At 53.0% G+C, this 14,349-nt stretch overlaps 3 protein-coding genes; 1 reads left to right on the top strand and 2 right to left on the bottom strand.

Annotated features, from left to right (window-relative positions):
* Nucleotides 1-294: 294 nt before the first annotated feature.
* CHC_T00000583001 (hypothetical protein) lies at nucleotides 295-612 on the bottom strand. Its single transcript, XM_005718006.1, has one exon. It carries the CDS (start codon nucleotides 610-612, stop codon nucleotides 295-297), a length of 318 nt encoding a protein of 105 aa, XP_005718063.1.
* A 7,792-nt stretch (nucleotides 613-8,404) lies between these two features.
* CHC_T00000584001 (hypothetical protein) lies at nucleotides 8,405-9,357 on the bottom strand. XM_005718007.1 is given in 2 exon segments: nucleotides 8,405-8,556; nucleotides 8,557-9,357. 1 exon segment carries the CDS (start codon nucleotides 9,355-9,357, stop codon nucleotides 8,557-8,559), a length of 801 nt encoding a protein of 266 aa, XP_005718064.1. The 3' UTR covers nucleotides 8,405-8,556.
* Nucleotides 9,358-12,655: 3,298 nt separating this feature from the next.
* CHC_T00000585001 (hypothetical protein) lies at nucleotides 12,656-13,684 on the top strand. Its single transcript, XM_005718008.1, has one exon. The coding sequence runs from the start codon at nucleotides 12,656-12,658 to the stop codon at nucleotides 13,682-13,684; it is 1,029 nt and encodes a 342-aa protein (XP_005718065.1).
* The last annotated feature ends 665 nt before the right edge of the window (nucleotides 13,685-14,349 follow it).

Raw genomic sequence — 14,349 nt, forward strand, 5'->3', positions numbered from 1 at the left:
GTGCCATCGGCGGGCCGCGTGCCAAGCGCTGCGGGCGCCAAGCGCAGCGGGCGCAATGGTGCAAGGCACTGCATGCCGCTGGAAGGGACGTCTCGCAAGGCGCCGCGGTCGCGCGAGGTGGCGCGCGGTGGCGTTGCTCCGGCGCGCGGTGGCGCTGCTCCGGCGCGCGGTAGCAAAAGGCGCGGTGCGTGCGTGCATGCGCGGGCGGAGGTCGGCGGCGGCGGTGGGGCGCGCCAGGAGCGGCGGCGGACGGGGCGCGCGATTGGCGGGGCGCGCGATTGGCGGGGCGAGTCGTTATGACAGGCAGGGAGCGGTGGGGTGCAGCACAGGAGAGGGGACAGATGTGTAGATAGTGTGTGCAGCAGACGACGGTAAGGGGATGAGGTCTGGGAGACAGGTACCCAAGGGTACATCAGAGCAGCGATAAGGTTGTGCTGGTTTTTGCCTAGTGAAGTTGTAGTAAAAGGGAGTGCCCCCTGGGCAGGAGACGTGTGGAGAGAGATGTGCAGGTTGCATGAAGGCTGTGGTGTGATGTGGGATCAATGAACAGAAGAAATGTGCATACCATGCCGTAGTACCGTAGTACGGTTGTAGCGATGTCAACCACCCCATGGTTCTATGTGATGAATCGTAATCCTCATGGTTCAGTCTTTACTCGTCGTTGCCGTCTCGTGGGTCTAAGTACCGCGTGTGACAGACTGTAATGCGGACAGTCTGTCCTTGCGGTCCGTCACTATGCAGAAAGGAATGGAATGGGGACCGTCTTTGATAACGTTGTGCTGCCTTGAAACGTGGTTCCGCCTAGTACCAAGGGTACAGCATGACAACGGGCAGAAATCGAGGAAGAAATGCGGGCCATTCCATGTCTTTCCTCTCCTCCCTCCTCCCCTCCCTCCTCTCCTCCCCTCCCTCCTCTCCTCCCCTCCCTCCTTCTCCTCCCCTCCCTCCTTCTCCTCCCCTCCCTCCTTCTCCTCCCCTCCCTCCTCTCCTCCCTTACTAGTTCCTCCCTTACTAGTTCCTCCCTTACTAGTGCACTACTGTCCTGTAGCACATGCTACAGTACAATACGGTTAGGGCACCCGCACATACTGTACTGTACACAGGTAGTATTCTCGAATCACCTTGTATTATTACGCGGCTCCAGGCAGCAAGGATAGGCGACCGTGTATTATGATAACCTTACATCCTACTGTAAATGGCAAGGGCCTCCGTCTGACCAAATTACTACAGTAAGACTATCCAGGTGCTGGCACCTGGGGTTGGCACTAATCGGGCAAGTTGGTGCTGGCACCAACTTGGTGGCACCACCAAGTTGGGGGATGGGGCCAACATGTTGGGACTCTCAACATCTTGGCACCATTGGCCAACAACCGAGTGACTGGGGAAATCAATGCGACTAAATTCTGTTTGGAAAATATTTTTGATAATTCAATCACAAAAGCGTCTGCGCCCGGCCTTTTAAAAAGACGTCATCCCTAATAGCTAGTGTCAACTACGATGTTTTGCGTTCGGCATGCTCCATGCCCACTTGGCTCATGCTGCCTTTTTAACTGCAACAAACAGATTAACTGAAACAGACAGAAACGTGGAAACGTGAAATGCATTTGGCCAAACCTAGGTTCGGGTGTCAGAGCCCGGGTTCGAGCCCGGTACCCCAACTTCCGTAGCCGTCGTCGGTCTTGTCCATCGCCGCCTGCACCATTCCATCGCCGCCTGCACCATTCCATCGCCGCCTGCACCATACCTTCCGCCATACTAGCTGCTGTTGTCGATAGCAGACTGCCCCAATTTTCTATCGCGCAGCCACGTGCCATGCGCCACCCGCCACCAGCAGTGCTCAGTCGAAGACAAACGAAAGATATGGGGAGTGGGTGCGGATCTGTGCCAGGAGGATTGCCCTCGCTGATCCAGCTCACATCCAACCCGCTTTATGTCCACCAGAGCGAGGTACCGAATATGATCTGTTTATTCAGAAATTCATGTCTTGCAGCAAGACGTGGCATGCTCGTCTACTCGGTCACTTGTAAAACCCACCGCCCGCAACACCCTGCAGCGAGTCGAATGCCATATAAAACCCACCCCAAATCACCACAGACCAACTTCTCTCTCTCTCAGTCAACTCATTCTCGCACCAAAATTCCCTCTCTCTTTCTCTATCTGTCCCCGTTTCTCGCTCCACAGCTACCTCACCCATCCACCCACCCACACAACAAAAACAACATCGACAACAAATCTCTCCACTACCAACCATGTCGCAAACCTCTATGCCCTGGACCTGGCTCGACCCCGTACTTGGTGTCCTAGGCGTCCTGTTAGCTACCATCGCCGGCGTCTTCCTCACACATGCCGTCAACGTCCGTCGTAATCGCTCTCGAACGCCCTCTGCGCCTTTTCTTCCGGTCGCTGTTGCACAAGATCTCCATGCTCAACCCCAACCCCAACCCCAACCCCAACCCCAACGTCCACCTGTCGCCGTCTACACACAGACGCAGGTCTCCGTAGTTATCAAGTAATCCATCTCCACCTGTCAGAGATCAACTATCCCCTTCGCTCTCCCTCTATGCCCAATTCCTCTTTCTTTCCATCCTCTTGTTTAACCCTTGCACTCCATCTTCATCTCTAATCTCTCTCTTCTTGCAACCTTCTCACTTGCTTTCAGAATCAGCTGGCCGGGACGTCCTTGTTACACGTTCCCCACACCTCTAAACTACCTACAGCACTGCCAAGTCTTTCACGAATGCCCCTGTACGGTATTGGCTGTTTCCAATTTTTGACCGCAATGCTCCCTGATCTCTCGCTACAGCGAGTGCATTCGTGCAGACCTTTTATACGTGTACACGACTCATTGCTGCTATGGGCAATCTTGATACAGGGGGTCGCGATATAGTGCCATCTTTGTTAGTGCCAGCTCCGATATAGTGCTGCCCTTCTGCGGGTGGCACGAATTTTGAGCCAAAAACGAAGGATCTCGAGAGAGGCAGTTGGATAGACGTAGTCCCCGAGAGCCGCTGCCGCCGCGGAAAGATATTATGCAATTGGTAACTCAACTAGAGACTATGGAGGAGAAAAGCAGGGTCGATGATGCAATTGGACATCTGCGAAAGTGCAGGCTGGCATTTATGGCTGCGAAACAGGAGGAAGTCAATGCGATGGCTCGGCAGCTACTAATAACAGAAATGCTCGATTAGACTTCAGTCTTTAGTGGAGAGATAAAAGTAGGCACCCTTGCCCACTGATCGTCGTCTTCGGAATTTCACATCCTATCAGCTTCGATAAACCCATCCAGATTCGCTTTTAGCTCGTCCGGAAACATCTTACATTCTTTTCGTACGCTTTTCTGCTTGCCATCTCCCGAAACATATGTATGCATTTGCTCCAAGTTATCTACCATTCCACGCAACACTTCCAGCCTCAAATCCATCAACCTACCTTCTGCAAGTTATCTACCATTCCACGCAACACTTCCAGCCTCAAATCCATCAACCCACCTTCTGCAAGTTCACTTGTCCTCCCGATCGTCCCCATTTGCATCCATCCACACACAGTCCTTGATCACTGTCTCTGCCTCCTTTGGCAATAATCGGCACGGGGGACGGTGGCAAGGGGGCCGGCGGCGAACGGGTTGCGTGCGGAGTGGGGGCGCGTGCGGACCGGTTGGCGTGTTTTGAACGGGTTGAAATTGAACGGAAATCATGCGCAAATTCGAATCGCCCTACCCCCTCTCCCCCGGGTCTCCCCCCCATCTTCCGTAAGCAATCTCCCGCGTGTGCGCGTAGGTACAGTACACGTGCCGCCCGCAGCGCCATACTTGTACCGTACGTCCGCGGCTCGGCGCGCGCGCGGCTGCTCCCGCACGGCGCGGCGCGTGTGGCACGGTAGTGCGTTAGCGTGGGTACCGGTGGGTGCGTGCGCGTCGCGGATGTGTCGTTGTGCCCCACGGCTGTGTCGTAGTGCGTCGCGGCTGTGTCGCTGTGCCATCGGCGGGCCGCCGGATGCGCGGCACTGCATGCGCTGGAGGGGAGGACTGGCGGCGCAGCGCCGTCGCGCAAGGCGCGGCGGTGGGGCGAGGTGGCGGCGCAGCGTTGCTCCGGCGCGGGGTGGCAAAAGGCGTGGCACGTGCGTGCATGCGCGGGCGGAGGTCGGCGGCGGCGGTGGCGGCGCGAGCAAGGAGCGGCGGCGGACGGGGCGCGCGATTGGCGGAGCGAGTCGGCATGGCAGGCAGGGAGCGGTGGAGTACAGGACAGGAGAGGGGAGACATATGTACGCAGGGTGTACAGCAGGCGGCAAGGGGATGAGGTCGGGGAGACAGGTATGAGCAGTGATAAGGTTGTAGTGAGGAGCAGTGATAAGGTTGTAGTGAGTTTACCTTGAAAAGTGGGTTTACCTTGCAAAGCTGTAGTTAAAAGGGAGTGCCCCCTGGGCAGATGATGAAGGCTGTCCTATGATATGGAATCGGCGGCTTTGATGTTGTGAAAAATAAACAGAAAAAATGTGCATAGTAGTAGCGATATGAAACACACAATGGTTCCATGCTGCATGCATACGCGACTGTGGTGTTTTGATGACTGTGTTATCTGCGTGGGAGGGAGAACGGGGACGATGAGGTTACTGTAGTACAGTACTCGCTCGATAATTCCAACGGGTTGGTGGAACAGGACCTGTTGCAATTATCGGAGGGTTGCGATTAGCGAACGGTTATGATACCTTTTTGACACGTCCCACAGCATGTGTTGTCATATTTACTCGAAAATTTCCCTCTTTTTTCATTGTTTCGACATGTTTGCATATTTGTCGTTTTTGCAAATAGCGAGAGGGATGCGTAGACCATTTTTGTGGTGTGTCAGAATGGAAGGGGATGGAGTGCGGACTACCCTTCTCAATGTAGAGACGGATTCACATTTAATATATGCTTTATTTTGGATGGAACGGTGAAGGGAAGGTCCTTGAACGTTCTGTGCGGGAACGATTTTTCGGTTGCACTTAACGAATTTGCAACAATGTTGATTTTTTATTGAATTTTGTGGGGGTACCACAGCCGTTGCATGCATCTTGTTGCAATTAGCGGGTAGTTGCAGTTATCGAGTGTTGCAATTATCGAGCGAATACTGTAGTAGCAGCGCTCGTCGCGCGCAGTGGCGGGGGAAAGGAGTCGCGAGAGTCAGGGGGAAAAAATTATTGGAAATGCTTTTACTCCCGTTCAACCAATCCATTCATGCCAAATGTCCGGGTGCTCGGGTGCTGGCACCGCAAACTCTTCGTTAGGAAGCGGCCCTGAGGGCCGTTCCAGGGTAAAAATGTAACAAAAATGTAACACATTCCCGACATTCGTCCTTGCTCCCTTTTTGCTTTATTTGGACGAGAGATAGTTCGCTGACAAGCACGCTCAATAATCAGCGTAAGTTATTGTAGTAGCGCCTGGAATCACGGCTTGCGTTGTGAACGGCGTCTCCGACGTGGTTCAGGCATGTTGTTGTTGACATCAGCGTGCCTGAACCATGTTCGCTGACAAGCACGCTGACATCAGCGTGCTCGTCAGCGAACTGTTTCCACCATCTCTCACCTTGTATGAAAAGTGCCCAATTTTTGCCACGTTGCGCCAGACAAGCGAGCGGTACAGTTGATACTTCTCGGGTGAGTTCGCCCTGTCAAGAACGCGCTCTGTTAAGACCGGCCCTCAGGGCCGGTCTTAACAGAGCGCGTTCTTATTGCTTTTACTCCCCATCAGCGCCCTCACGTGCCATGCGCCACCCGCCAATCGCTCCCATTAGCGCTCTTACGACAGCTCACTACCAATCCGCTTTATGTCAACCAGAGCGAGGTACTGAAGAACTGAATATGATACAGTGAACCCTCGATATCTGAAATATGGATGGTTGCTTCCTTCCGCATTCAATTAAAGTGCATATTCAGTTTCTAAGGATGTTTCATGACGGACCGCAAGGACAGACTGTCCGCATTACAGTCTTTAGACCCACGAGACGGCGACGACGAGTAAAGACCGAACCATGAGGATTACGATTTATCATTTCATATACAGCCCAAATATGTAACAATCCCATAAGTTTTAACCAAAATATTGAGTAATGTGGGTCTGCTTGGCTTGGTTGGCGCGTTCGAGGTGTGTCCATTTTCGATTGCCCAGGAAAACTGGAAATTGAACCACATTTATAATGAATAAAGTTATCATAGCTCAGTTTTGTCTCATAGAATGCTCTTTTATGAGGCCTGTTATGATTAAGATGTGCTTGTGGTATTCAGTTAGGCCGTGTTCATGAATACCTCATATGTGACCTGCAATCAACGCTCCGGAGCTCGTTCCGAGCAATGGCATACATATCGCGGATATTCACATAACAAGGATTCAGATACAGGGGGGGGTCGCGATATAGTGCTACCCTGTGTCAGTGGGCCGAAAACGGCACTATATCGAACCAGGCACTGTTAGATAATGAGATTTACGGCTTTTTTGCAGCCACTTCCTTGCATCACTGCTCAGAAATACCGCTCGCAGGACGCCATCACTCATGCTTTGTATCTTCACTACAGACTCAAGTCTAATCAAGCATTTCTGTTATTGGTAGCTGCCGAGCCGTTGCATTGACTTCCTCCTTTTTCGCAGCCATAAATGCCAGCCTACACTTTTGCAGATGTCCAATTGCATCATCGACCCTGCCTTTTTCTGCCATAGTCTCTATTCGAGTTGGCAACTGCGTAATATCTTTCCGCGGCGGCAGCGGCTCTCGGGCAGTACATGTCCCTCCAACTGCCTCCCTGGAGACCCTTCGTTTTCGGCTCAAAATTCGTGGCACCACGAGTAAGTTACATGCTCTTACATCGCTCAAACATTCTGTGTTGGTCAGAAAGTTCCGTCTTACAGCAAGATATGGTATGCTGAGCATACTATGCTCGTCGTCGTCCTTTCGTACAGTACTTTCATTTCCACCCACCGTTCCCAACACCTCCTACTGTAACAACACATAAGATGCAACATCGCCATACAACACATACACCCCCCAAATCACTGACAAAGTTCTCTTTCCTTCAACTCGTATCAGCAGCCACATACACACGTCAGTCTGACATGTATTGCTTCGTCTACTCGACTACCAACAGTACTTTAAAACCTACCGCCCGCCTCGCAGCCTCGCAGCCGGACGCTATATAAAGCCTACCCCCCAAATCACCACAGACCAACTTCTCTCTCACTCAACTCATTCTCGCACCAAAATTCCCTCTCTCTTTCTCCATCTGTGTCCGTTTCTTGCCCCACAGCTACCTCACGTACACCCACACATCAACAACAAATCCCTCCACTACCACCATGTCGCAAACCTCTATGCCCTGGACCTGGCTCGACCCCGTACTTGGTGTCCTAGGCGTCCTGTTAGCCACTATCGCCGGCGTCTTCCTCACACACGCCGTCAACGTCCGCCGTAACCGCTCTCGAAAGCCCTCTGTGCCTTTTCTTCCGGTCGCTGTTGCACAAGATCTCCATGCTCAACCCCAACCCCAACCTCAACCGCAACCCCACCATCCACCTGTCGCCGTCTACATGCAGACGCATGTTTCCATCGTCGTCAAGTAATCCATCTCCACCTGTCAGAGATCAGCTATCCCCTTCGCTCTCCCTCTATACCCAATTCCTCTTCGTTCCATCCTCTTGTTTAACCCTTTCACTCTATCTCCATCTTCATCTCTAATCTCTCTATTCTTGCAACCTTCTCACTTGTTTTCAGAATCAGCTGCCCAGGAGTTCCCGATACACATTCCCCACACCTTCAAACTTCGAACAGCACTGACAAGTCTTTCGCGACTGCCCCTGTACGGTATTGGCCGTTTCCAATTCATGGCCGCAATGCTCCCTGATCTTTTGTTGCAGCGAGTGCAATCGTGCAGACCTTTGTACACGTGTACACGACTCATTACTGCTACAGTACAGGCAATCTTGATACTGTACAGGTATGGCCAAAAACCCCTGATCTCAGTGTGGTGCAAGATCGATGCCTCCGTGTACTGATGCCTAATGCCTGTCTACCTTATAAGGGGGGGATAGGGATCTGTGTGCCCGGCGGCGAGTGAGGTGATCTGATCGCGCTGTCATGCGTGTGCTACGTGTGCACGTTTGGCTCTCATGACACTCAGCAAACCTTGTCGCGAGGACGGACATTTCGTGATCATTGTCATACCAAAACCATTGTCACTCTACAATTAGTCGTAAAAGCTCTCCGACGAGTAGAGCAGTTCAGTGCGAGGAAAAGACCGCTGTCGAAAGTGCTTTGGTCATCATCCGTAGCTTCCATATCGTGCCTTCTCTCACACGAGCTTTGCTCAAAACAGGAGGCACACCTTGTAAACACTGTCTCTCGAATCCCCTTTTCGCACGTCGATGCCTGAAGTATGTATATATAATTCAACTTCCTTTATTCCGTCTTTCAACTATGCATTACCTTAATCATTGGCATGTCAGATTCGACTCCTTCACACTCGCGATGCCTTCTATTGCGCAAAGTGTTGCGCCACCTTGTCCTTGTTACTGCCTGACCCAGCCCGTCTCCATCACCATCTGTGGCTCGTTTCGATAAACCTGTCCTTCATCTTTACCAGTGCGCTTCCTGCTTGTGTCACCCACCATTCCCTTTCCGCCGATTCCGCTTCACTATGCTGCGCATATTCCAACCTCATTACCAACAACGACAGCCAATGTACACATTTTCCAATTGCCCTCCACCGCACCATCTTTTCCGTCTCCCCAAAACAGCTCCACATCTTCAAAAACACGCCTTCCCTCAAAATCCATTCATCTACAGCTGCCAATGCGCACCCAACAAACCCCTCAAACCATCTGTGGAATAAGTAATGCTCACCACCTTCACCCTTTCGGCACCCTTGCCCACCGAGCACCGTCTCCGGAATTCCGCATCCCATCAGCTCCGTTACTCCATTCCGAATTCGCCTTTTGGTCCCCAAATACCATCTTACACTCTTTTTGTACGCTTGTCTGCTTGCCATCTCTCGAAACATCGGCGACTGCTCTAAGTTATCTAACTTTCTTAGTAGTACCTCCGATCGCAAATCCATCAACCCGCCTTCTACAAGTTCACTTGTCCTCCCGATCGTCCCCATTTGCATCCACACATAATCCTTGGTTGCTGTCTCCATTTCCTTAACCGATACCTTATAGTTAAAGAGGCCCGGGTGATCCCGCATCAATACCGCTTCCTTGTTTTCGCTCATACACACCACCTTAAAGATGTAACGCGGCACCACACGCCCAAGAACTCCTATCTTCGCTGCACCGCCACCGCTCCCTGGGTATGCCACAGCCATGAAATCTCCCTTGCTCGTTTTTGCACGCATCCTCACGCCGCCTACTAACATCTCCGGCACAATAGAGCTTGCACTGCACTTGGCGTTACACTCTTCTTCCAGCCTTTCTATCATCCAAGACTTGATGTTTTCGACCCAGTCTGCCCGTTCCCATGGTAAAATGTGTCTTGCTACTGGTTGGCGAGCTACTTCTCTATTTCCATGTGCTACCTCTGTCGCAAGAATTTGCAAAGGGATGGGTGCGGTTGAGCCAATCTCTGGAATATCATCTTTGATACCGCTCCGCTGCTCTCTCTTCGGTATTTGGTTCTTTGGACCACGGTCCGATACTTTGATGGGGTGCGTTCCTGTCGACACGCTCCGACTTTGGACACTGATCCCCTCTTTACTCCCGCCAGCATCTGGGTATTGTACTTGCGACGGAGGCGGCGGTGTCAGTGGTGCGCCCCTCGCCTGTAGTCTTCCAGAAGCAGAACTTGTCGACGCCAGTGCCCTTGCCCTCTCTCGGGCGGGCGGCGGGGTCTTCGCCGTCTTGCTCGGCATGGGTCGCATACTGGGGACAGCCTTCGGAGGCCGTGCCTTTCTGCCGGGTGTGAGAGTGTGAGCCCTTCGTTCGAGGGCGCCAGCGGTGCCTGGGAGCGTAGTGAGAGGAGGGGGTGGCGGCGGCCGTGCAGCAAGACGTGGGGGCGGGTTTGGCGGGGAACGAGGCCGCGGCGAGGGCCGAGGCACAGGTCTGAGCGGTTTGACTCGACGCGTAGGCTGCTGTGGAGAAAGTGGCGAGTTGACCGGCGGTTGTGGCAGACCCGGGGGTACATGTTGGACATTCGGCTGCAAATTCGGCGGGGTGGACGCTTGTAGACTCGTAGTGGAAGTATCGTTGACGGCGGGGAAAAGCTTGATGGGCAAGATCCATTTGGATGCGTTCGGTTCACGCTCGATGGCAAAGCGGGAGCCCGGCTTGTACGCGGGGGTTTTCGCGATGACGGTCACAGCGTGTGCGGGGTGGTTGCTATATTGTGCGGCGGGACACGGAGGCGTGAGGGAGACGGTGACGTCGCGGCCTTGGCGGTGCGGGATTTCACCGCCGGAGGGGCTCACTGTGTAGATGTTGCCAGCACTAGAGGTGACTTTGAAGACGATGGGGGTGTATGTGTCGTTCGTGATGCGGAAGATGGCTCTGTGAGGGACGGGTGGGTTGGGCGGGAAGCGCAGGGTTTTCGTGTTGACGGTAACTGCCAGCGGCATGGTGGAGGGTGTGGCTAGGCGTCGCGGAAGGAGAGACGAAGAGAAGGGAAGAGGGGGGTGGGGGTTGGAGATGGTGCGATTCAGAGGAATACTTGTACTCTACCTCATTTGGCGAGTGGAGGTAGTGAGAGGGGGTCGGACATTGTTGCCGTCCTGAGGGGGTTGAACTCAACGCTCTCAAGAGCGTTGCTGTGCACGGCATGCCGGGGGCAGGGGGATGTGAACCATATTCCCCATGATCCCATAATCCCTCATATTATTGAAGACAGAGTGAAGCCGTGCTGCCTCACGATGGGCAACAATGCCGCCCTCATCTTGCTATTGTGTCATCATAATTTACCAGGTGATGGCATGCCCTTCAGGGTATCTCCAAGTGTTACGCAATACGTTTGGACTGCCTTGAGGGCCCGTCCCAACACAGCATATCACATCAGTGGCAATCGCGCAGAGCCTCCTGATTGGTTGCTGCTGATACAAATATTAACATGGCAGTCTTAGTAAGAGGTAGTAAGCGCCCTTTCTCCTGGAGTGTAAGCCTCACAGAAAGGCAATTTCATTGGACAACAAATAGATTGAGACAACTCAAAAGCAAGTGACCACAGTAAAAACGGAGAAAGGGGCGGATGGGGAGGGAAGGAAGAAGCTGCGGTTGGTGAGGGAGCCAGGATGCTGGAGATGGTGAGAGAGAACTAAAGCCGAAAATGGGAAGGGAGGGACGACTCTGGGGATGGTCAGGGAGAAAGAGAGCTGAGAATGGTGAGAGAGGGGGGAGACTACAGTTGGTGAGGGAGGTAAGAAGCTGCGTTTAATGAGGGAGATAGCAAGCTGAGGATGGGAAGGGAGAGACGACTCTGGGGACGTTCCGGGAGAAAGAGAGCTGCAGATAAAAAGGGAGGCAGGAAGCGGCGGTTTTTGAAGGAGAGGGGAGGCTGAGAATGGTGAGGGAGGGGGGAGCTGCAGTTGGTGAGGGAGGTAAGAAGCTGCGTTTTGTGAGGGAGATAGCAAGCTGAGGATGGGAAGGGAGGGACGACTCTGGGGATGTGAAGAGAGTTAGGAAGCTGGAGCTAGTGAGGTAGAGAGAGACAGAGAAAGAGAGACAGACAGAGAAAGAGAGACAGACGGAGAGACAGAGAGACGGAGTAAGTGATATATGGGAATGGTGGGAGAGGAGGAGAGAGGAGGAGTTTGCAAGTGGGGACGCACGAGTGGATGTTGATGATCATTCGATTTGTTGCTACAGTAGTTTGAAGGACCCACTCTATTTGTACATTTTATACATCTCATTGTTTGTGCTGACCTTCTGCTTTAATGTAATTAGCCTAAAATATATATCTTAAGGTCTTCAATATATACTATCAATGTCTTTCACGTGGGCACCTCGCAGTGACCAATCATATGGCCTAACTTGATATCGGAAAGAAAGGCATGGTTCTGTTGGGACGGGCTCTGAATCTTCTCCTCCTGCATCACGCAGGGGACCCGCTCTCCACCCGCCCCCTTCCCGCGGTCCCCCGCGCCGCCGCGCCGCTCCCCTCCCCCCCCCTTCCCCCCCCGCGCCCCGCCGGAAGCCCGCACCATGTCGCCGCCCGTCTACGTCTCCGCGTCCAAGCGGCTGCTGACGTTCCCGCTTTCGCCGCCGACGCCGTCGGACACGCTGTCGCTGACGAGCCACCATGCCACGCAGGTCGCCTTCAAGGTGAAGACCAACAACCATTCGCGCTACATCGTGCGCCCGAACGTCGGCTTCATCGCGCTGGGCGCCACGCTCGCCGTCCACATCGGCCTGCACGCCCACCTTGGCGACAACCTCACGCCGCCCGAGTTCGGCGTCTCCAAGGACAAGTTCCTCGTCTGCATCGCACCCGCCCCCGACCCGCGCCCAGACTTCTGGGCCGCCCCCCACCCCGACCAGCAGGACATCAAGCTCAAGGTCCAGTTTGTTGGCGCTGACCTCTTCCGCCCAAGTTCTGCTTCTCGAAGACCACAGGCGAGGGGCGCACCACTGACACCGCCGCCTCCGTCGCAAGTACAACACCCAGATGCTGGCGTGAGTGAAGAGGAGATCAGTGTCCAAAGTCAGAGCATGTCGACAGGAACGCACCCCATCAAAATATCGGACAGTGGTCCAAAGAACCAAATACCGAAGAGAGAGCAGCGGAGCGGTATCAAAGATGATATTCCGGAGATTGGCTCAACCGCACCCATCCCTTTGCAAATTCTTGCGACAGAGGTAGCACGCGGAAATAGAGAAGTAGCTCGCCAACCAGTAGCAAGACACATTTTACCATGGGAACGGGCAGACTGGGTCGAAAACGTCAGGTCTTGGATGATAGAACGGCTGGAAGAAGAGTGTAACGCCAAGTGCAGTGCAAGCTCTATTGTGCCGGAGATGTTAGTAGGCGGCGTGAGGATGCGTGCAAAAACGAGCAAGGGAGATTTCATGGCTGTAGCATACCCAGGGAGCGGTGGTGGTGCAGCGAAGATAGGAGTTCTTGGGCGTGTGGTGCCGCGTTACATCTTTAAGGTGGTGTGTATGAGCGAAAACAAGGAAGCGGTATTGATGCGGGACCATCTGGACCCCTTTCACTATAAGGTATCGGTTAAGGAAATGGAGGCAGCAACCAAGGATTATGTGTGGATGCAAATGGGGACGATCGGGAGGACAGGTGAACTTGTAGAAGGAGGGTTGATGGATTTGCGATCGGAGGTACTACTAAGAAAGTTAGATAACTTAGAGCAGTCGCTGATGTTTCGGGAGATGGCAAGCAGACAGGCGTTCAAAAAGAGTGTAAGATGGTATTTGGGGACCAAAAGGCGAATTCGGAATGGAGTAACGGAGCTGATGGGATGCGGAATTCCGGAGACGGTGCTCGGTGGGCAAGGGTGCCGAAAGGGTGAAGGTGGTGAGCATTACTTATTCCACAGATGGTTTGAGGGGTTTGTTGGGTGCGCATTGGCAACTGTAGATGAATGGATTTTGAGGGAAGGGCGTGTTTTCGAGGCTTTGGAGCTGTTTTGGGGAGACGGAAAAGATGGTGCGGTGGAGGGCAATTGGAAAATGTGTACATTGGCTGTCGTTGTTGGTAATGAGGTTGGAATATGCACAGCATAGTGAAGCGGAATCAGTGGAAAGGGAATGGTGGGTGACACAAGCGGGAAGCGCACTGGTGAAGATGAAGGACAGGTTTATCGAAACGAGCCACAGATGGTGATGGAGACGGACTGGGTCAGGCAATAACAAGGACAAGGCGACGCAACACTTTGCGCAATAGAAGGCATCGCGAGTGTGAAGGAATCGAGTCCGACATGCCAATGATTAAGGTAATGCATAGTTGAAAGACGGAATAAAGGAAGTTGAATTATATATACATACTTCAGGCATTGACGGTCAAAAACCCCTGATCTCAGCAAGCCTTGTTGCGAGGACGAACAGTTCGTGATCATCGTCACACCAAAACTATTGCCCTCTACAATTAGCCGCAAACGCTCTCCGACGAGTGGAGCAGTTCAGTGTGAGGAAAAGACCGCTGTCGAAAGTGCTTTGATCATCATCCACAGCTTCCATATCGTGCCTTCTATCACACGAGCCATGCTCAAAACAGGAGGCACACCTGGTAAACACTGTCTTTCGAACCGCCTTTTCGCACGTCGATGCCTGAAGTATAATTCAACTTCGTTTATTCCGTCTTTCAACTATGCATTACGTTAATCATTGGCATGTCGGACTCGATTCCTTCACACTCGCGATGCCTTCTATTGTGCAAAGTGTTACGCCGC

This window comes from Chondrus crispus, genomic scaffold, assembly GCF_000350225.1.
Source record: "Chondrus crispus Stackhouse genomic scaffold, scaffold_361, whole genome shotgun sequence".
Classification (NCBI taxonomy): Eukaryota; Rhodophyta; class Florideophyceae; order Gigartinales; family Gigartinaceae; genus Chondrus; species Chondrus crispus.